Source organism: Strongylocentrotus purpuratus, unplaced genomic scaffold (assembly GCF_000002235.5).
Source record: "Strongylocentrotus purpuratus isolate Spur 01 unplaced genomic scaffold, Spur_5.0 spur5_scaffold_19, whole genome shotgun sequence".
In the NCBI taxonomy this organism is placed as follows: domain Eukaryota; kingdom Metazoa; phylum Echinodermata; class Echinoidea; order Camarodonta; family Strongylocentrotidae; genus Strongylocentrotus; species Strongylocentrotus purpuratus.
Genome location: NW_022145604.1, coordinates 5,804,437 through 5,811,272, shown reverse-complemented (window position 1 = coordinate 5,811,272; position 6,836 = coordinate 5,804,437). Strand labels below are relative to the sequence as shown.

The 6,836-nt window shown below is 36.3% G+C and overlaps 1 protein-coding gene across 2 annotated transcripts; it reads right to left on the bottom strand.

Moving 5' to 3' along the window:
- Positions 1-605: 605 nt before the first annotated feature.
- Positions 606-6,303, bottom strand: LOC584178 (inositol polyphosphate 1-phosphatase-like). Of its 2 annotated transcripts, XM_003726145.3 has the most exons (5): positions 6,238-6,303; positions 4,965-5,174; positions 3,538-3,802; positions 2,209-2,383; positions 606-1,724 (listed from the first exon to the last, which is right to left on the bottom strand). In XM_003726145.3, the coding sequence occupies exons 2-5, from the start codon at positions 5,166-5,168 to the stop codon at positions 1,214-1,216; spliced, it is 1,155 nt and encodes a 384-aa protein (XP_003726193.2). In that variant the 5' UTR covers positions 5,169-5,174; positions 6,238-6,303; the 3' UTR covers positions 606-1,213. The 2 variants fall into 2 exon arrangements, with proteins under 2 accessions (XP_003726193.2, XP_030845977.1); XM_030990117.1 differs by lacking the exons at positions 4,965-5,174; positions 6,238-6,303 and adding an exon at positions 4,852-4,957.
- Between the last annotated feature and the right edge of the window lie 533 nt (positions 6,304-6,836).

Below are 6,836 nucleotides of genomic sequence, written 5' to 3'. Positions count from 1 at the left end.
TAAGACAGAGCCAAGATTCCTTGTACATGAAAGGCGCCTGATTAGCTTGATCAAGGTGATTTTGAATAACAGTTGCATCTATTTCAGCCTGAGTATTAAAAAAATGATAGTAATAAATAACAGAACCTGAAGAAGGCCTCACAAGCCGAAAGCTTGTAATAAAATTGTAAAGTACAGCTACGTCTCACGTTCCTAGACCATTTTCTTCACTCCTACATATTCTGGAACACCCGTTGTCATGTCAGAGTTGAGAATTCTCGCACTTTTATATATATATATATATATATATATATATATATATATGATGATCATATGGAATTTATAATGTTATTAAGGCTTGAACTAGACCAAATATCACAGGGAAAATACTCTTTACCGGTATATTTCATTACTCTGATACTCAGTAAAATATGGGACATAAAATTAACTACATATCATTGCTTGGAATCTGTCACCCAGTTTCAAAGCCATACCTATAAAGTAGCATGAGTGAATTACATGTACATGTATATTTTTGGAACACATATTAAAACAAGGTGAATAAACACACTTCATCTATGGACATAATATCATTTCATACTTGTGAATGAGTGCAGAACCAAAACAACTTCTAATACAAATAGATGAGTTGATTCTGAATTTATATAATACTTTGGAATGCAGCTAAAATAAAAATTGAATATTAAAACTGAATTATGCAGCATCTTTGGATCCCCCTATTGAACAAACTTCACTGAGTTTAAATTGCATTTCACGCCATTATGAATGCATGTAATTGTAAAGAATTCCTGCTCCTTGCGATGATTTTTAAAGCAAGAAAAAAAATGCATAGTTCTCAGCAGCCCGGCAAGCACTGGTATTTGGTTCCTTTTTGTTTGAATTTGGTGAAATGGATTTGCCAGTACCCCAGGGGAAATACATTGTAAATAGTTGTTTTTTCTTGGGGGGGGGGGGGGTAAACTACGGATTGGCATTTGTATTAACTGTGTCTATACCTGTGTCTCTTTATGCTTGTCAGTTCTCTTTAATAAGGGGGATAATTTACCCATTTTAAAATCTGTTGTGCCCTGTAGGAGAACTAAGTGCGTATTTGAGTCCTAGCTGCATGTAACGTATTAGTCATACCTACCACTGAAAGACACATACACATGTCACAACTCACATACTTTATCTTCTCTTGGGTTTTCAATCTTGGACTTTCAATCTGGGGTTTTCAATCTTGCGAGGCACCATGAATCTTTTTCAGCACTTCCGCATCTATGTAAGCAATTATACCTCCTGAGTTACTCCACTTCTGACCTTCCGATACAGGTTCCTCGGAATCGGGTTTATCATACTTCAGACCAGCGCTCGCCAGAAAATTTCCGTTCTCTGCGTCGGTGCTCGATGACTTCCACTTTTGGTAGTCGACGATGCCTCCCCCGAGAGATTTCAGAATAGCTTGAGGTCCGCAGGTATCCCATTTGAAAGTGCTCCCTTTGGTGAGAATATAGGCATCTACGTGTCCCTCGATCACACATAAGATCTTGTACCCTGCACCACTGGCAAAGTGGACTCTTCCGAGAGATGAAAATGCATCCTTCGTGTGGGCTTCCTCACTTGCACTCATGGTGAAGGCTAGTCCATTTCTAGATATAGGGGTGGTAGAGCTGCCCTGGGAGGAGAGGAGAGAGTTGCAATGGAAGTCTCCATGGCTTACACCCCAGAAGGAATGGCCTGTCCAACTAAAAGTGGGAAGTTCCAAGGAAAAATAGAATTTAAATGTTGGTTATATCTACAGTCAAATCATAAAATTCACATTTCACGAGCAAATAAAGTCTTAATATTATAACAATTCGACAGTGCACTCTGTCTATCAGTTCGCTTCTGTTGTGCTGTTTGACACAATGGCATTTGTACATATAACACCAGAGTGAGAGGTAGGGGCTGTAATGCAACGACATAACTTAAATAGCTTTTAAAAGTAGTAGTAATATTTTAGCTGACTACTAAGAAAGCATGTGTAGAATTGCAGATACCGGAGCAACTAGTGGACAAAGAGCTTTATCGTTGCTCAATATTCAGATTTTAGACATTATGTACCTAAATATATTTATTCAGATATCATGCAATTGTATTCTGAAAAATTCAGTGAAGTTTCCTTTGATTTCATGAGAATGTCTGTAATAACCAGAACTCAAAATAACATCAAACAACTTTCCCTCCTACCTCTTCGATTCTGGATCCTGCTTAGAAAAAGGCTGATTTACGACACCCAAGACTGGTGATCCTGTCTCGCGATGAAAGGCACCTATCAGGATTACAGCACACTGGAGTCCATGCCAATATACACCACTCTTTGGCTCTTCATCCTCAATACCCTTGATGTACTCTGATGTGCTATCTGTGTGCAATATATAAATGGTTTATTCATGTATACATTTCATACATAACAGGGGTGTTCACACCTACAAAAAAAGTGAGATTTAAAAATTGATTTTTGTATCGCAATCCAAAAATCTGGGGGTTTTTTCTGCGTGTGTGGACAGAATAATTTCACTAATCTTCATGATTCACATCGCGATCCAACTCGCAGTGACTCTTGCGATTTTTCAGAATAATAATGATAGTTTGCCGGGCGCAGTGTGCGAATGGTATTGAGAATCAAAAATCTATTTATTTAATCCCAGGATTCCAAGAGTGCATACATCGTCGAGATTCTCGCATGCGCAGTTTGGACGTTCTTGCCATCGTGTGTAAATGGTCGCAAAAAAAAAAAATCTTTGCAAAGTAATTTGAAAACATATCTATTTAGCACTTTGTAAGATCTCAAAATTATAAACCCAGTGTACTATTTCTACTCCTTCTGTATTCTGTTCTGTAAATTGCCAAGAGACATGCAATTATGCGCTATACAAAAATATTTAATTTCTTTTATCATTATCATTATTATTACATAATAATTATTGATTGGACATACATGTATAAAGTAGAAGTGATATTTTTTAAAGGATCAACATTTTATATTTTTATTGGCAAATGGAGTAATATATAGTATATAATCTACAGTAATACTCAATAAAAGAGATAATTGAACAGTCACATCAAGATGCGCTTGAACTCCTTGGAACCTGGGGGTTGGCTAGACCATTTTGAATGGGAGGCGTAACTACCTCGCATTTCTACATTTGAAGACAGATGTTCAAATTCTTTTCCATCAAGCAAAAAGAGAAGGAAACAAAATTATCATTATGAGATATGCAAAAACAGTCAAACCTGCTTTAGTGACCACCTGTCTACAAGGACCTCATTTTTTGTTTCCCTTGAAAATGGTTTTACATTGAAACATGTACTAAAGGAACCGGTCTACAAAGACCACTTTTTGTGTTTCCCTTGGATGGTCACTGTAGACAGGTTTGATTGTATTAGCCTTCGAAAATGCAAAATAAATAAATACTAATAGATAGTAGTGTAGGGGGTGTTATATGCCCCCCCCCCCCCCCTCCTCCCCTTCAACAGCCCCACTCTTGTCTAGAGAAGCCGCTGTAACCTCATTACCTATTGGATCGATCCAGATTCCTATACTATCCATATCAAGGTCAAAGTTCAGATCTTGGAGCCGTGAATCCAGCACCGTATCAGGGGTCGCGTGCAGGGCCTCTGCCAGCAGGGCTGCAGCTTCCTGGTTCTCATCCAGTACCTTGGTCAGGAGGAGCTTGGTTTCTTCAGGGGTCGATTGGATGGTGACCTCGACGCTCTCACCGGCGGTGTTGGTAAACATGTTGCTTTCCTCTCCTAAGATGTGGTCCCTCATACCTGGGAACTAAATGGGTTTGGTTGTGGTGGTTATTTTACCTGACTGCTAAGAAAGCATAAATGCTTGTTAGTAAGCAACCAGACGGCCGACGGCTTTAGGTCCTCTCCGAGGGACCTAGTAATGAGGATCAATGCCAAAGGACACTGATGGGAGGAAGGAATTCTGTTACTGTCAAACTAGAAAATTCTTTATTTTCGTGTGCAAAAAATGTTCGTGAATTTTGAGAGTATTTCAGATTTGTGAAAGTTTCATCCCACCGAATAATTTTATCACAATTGACAAAACAATAAATGTTTGCAATTCATGAAAGTTGCTCACTGTGAAATTTTCCTGCCATGACAATTCACGAAAATATCATGTTGAGAAAGTTTAGGATTTTACAATAATTTTGTATGCGAACCTAAAGTGGAATTCTGAAATTATTTCATCTTGATTTTAGCGAAATGTTTTAGTGGTTTTAACAACCTACCGTAGGCTTTACGGTGCATCACTGGTTAATGTCTGCACATACGTGTAGAATTGAATTAATTCATTCATGGATGACATTTGCACAATGAACAGTTACAATTTTTTTTTAAATTATGAATATTAAAACAATGCTACTAAAAAAAATGACACAATTTAAAGAATACCAGACATGAAGATTAGTTATCAAGGGATGCTGTTCAAGATTCAAAGGTCCTTTCTAATAATGCTCATTTGACCTTTGTTTAAAATACTTGTCCAAACAATTACTCTATTAAGTGCCCTGCAGAGGGGCACAAAGCTGCAAATAAATGATAAAAGAGCATGCAGGCAACAATTCCTTTTATAACTGCATCATGCATGGACATTCATTCAAGTTATCTATGTGCGTGCCTTGACTCGTCTATCCACAAGTCTAGTTTAATGCGAGTGTAGTGTAGTTTGGGTATTAAGTTTTTGAAATGCCTCTTTATTAATTTTCAAAGTAATGTTTGAAGCCAATATTTTGAATAAAATTTACCAGCATGAGGCCCAAAACATACAGAGGCAAATATGTTTCCGTCTTGGTCCGCTCTAACAAATAAATTAACCTTTTCTCCTACATCATGCTTGATCATCTCCTGGATGAGGACATCCCCGAGCGTCTTGAAATCATGAACAAATCTCTTGTTCTTAGCTTCACCTCTCTAACAAATAAACTAACCTTTTCTCCTACATCATGCTTGATCATCTCCTGGATGAGGACATCCCCGAGCGTCTTGAAATCATGAACGAATCTCTTGTTCTTAGCTTCACCCGTCTTTTCCTCCACCAGCAGCTCAAAAAGAGTCTTCTCAGCTCGGATGATGCGGGCCAAGTTCCCTGCCTTCTCTCCCAGCCTCACAAGCATCTGCAGTAACTCTGCCATAGTCCACTGATACACATGAATTATAAGAGACATCAAAGATGGATTCAGTTATTAAATATTTTTGGCTCACTATCTTAATACTATATCTCACAGTATTTAATGATAAATCCAAAATATAAAACTTCAAAGGATGAGCCAGGCCCATTAAAGATTTCATGATGATTTCATATCATTTCTATAAAAAGATGTACATGTAGGGCAATTCCACGGTAATGGAAGGACACTCAGACAAGATTTTTGAACTTCAGGTTCATACTAAAAGAAATGTTTTATTAGTATGTATTAAACTATGGGGAACAAAATGTGTTTCAGTCAAGTGGAAAGCTTCATCAACTTCACAAAGTTTGGATAAACACTAATTAACTGGAAAAACCATGTCCATTTTTATGTCCTTCCGTTACCGAGATAATTAATATGCACATTCTTAAACTACTTAACTATAATGACAATTTTTTTTGGGAGAATTAAAGGCACTTATTATATAGGTATTATATCTGTACTGTTTCACATCTTATACTAATAAAACAGTTCTTTTAGTATGAACCTGAAGTTCAAAAATCTTGTCTGAGTGTCCTTCCGTTACCGTGGAATTGCCCTGTATATATAACCATACAATAACCTTGTGACACGAGCAAAATTCCAAAAACAGTCAGAGCAAATTTCGTTCAAATCCGGATCCTTTGACTTTCACTTTGTCATCAATTTTATAGCATTGCAATAATATAGTCTCAAATTTTGCTTTGTTTTTTCAGTCATTTGCTGTATTTTTCTGAATAATATCTCATAGAGGGTGAGAAATCATGGACCAAACATTAAATTTCCCAAAACCTTTAAAATGTGCGTGAGGTTTGGACATCCCATTAATGGGCGTGGCATTCACACAATAACATGAAAATCTATACGTGGGTATGGGCCAACAGAACGAAGTAATCCTGATGCCGAATATAACCGTTTGCATGCATAACTTTGTGAATCAGACACACGTAAGAATACACTTATTAAACATTAGACCGTTGTGCACCAAGAAATATCATAAAACTCTACCAAACTTTCATAATCATAAACATACCTTTACTTTAATCTTGTTGACGGAAAACAGATTCACTTCGCTTCCGAGCAAATGTGATGTTGATATCGATATCAAATATCGATGTGTTTTTTTTTTTTCCCTTTCTTTTTCTTTCTTCCTTTTTTAAAAATAATTTCAAGTAATAAACTTCCTTTGAAAATACTGTATAATATGTAACTTTGCTGTTAAAATGTGAAGTTAATTTATGTTATTAATAGTTCATTCAACAACAAAATCGTCATAATTGGTTTGCATATCAATGTACATGTATTGTTTTGTTAAAGATTTTTTTAAAATAAATAACTTGTTAATGAAAGTAAAGAAATAATCTTTTACATAACAGATATGTCACTAAATGCCTGTTACTGGATACGGAATTTAATACAACCTTTTATATAGGCATATCAGGTACATGAAATATTGTATTAAATTATAATTATTCTGGGTACAATAATCCTAGTATAGGGATTTTCCAAAGGTATTAAAAAGGGGTCAAAATAGATTCCTTGAATTTCTAATAGAGCATACTAAAGGTTTCCTCTAGAACTTCATATATTCGGAGATTTCCCATTTCTATTTTCCCCGTTATTCTTATCATT

Bases quoted from the DNA above. Each gene is read 5' to 3' on its own strand.
- LOC584178 (XM_003726145.3), bottom strand. From the start codon at position 5,168: ATGGCAGAGTTACTGCAGATGCTTGTGAGGCTGGGAGAGAAGGCAGGG. The intron at 3,803-4,964 runs GTTAGTTTATTT...AAACCCATTTAG, and splicing joins AGCATGATGTAGGAGAAAAG to TTCCCAGGTATGAGGGACCA. The intron at 2,384-3,537 runs GTAATGAGGTTA...TATTGCACACAG, and splicing joins AATCTGGATCGATCCAATAG to ATAGCACATCAGAGTACATC.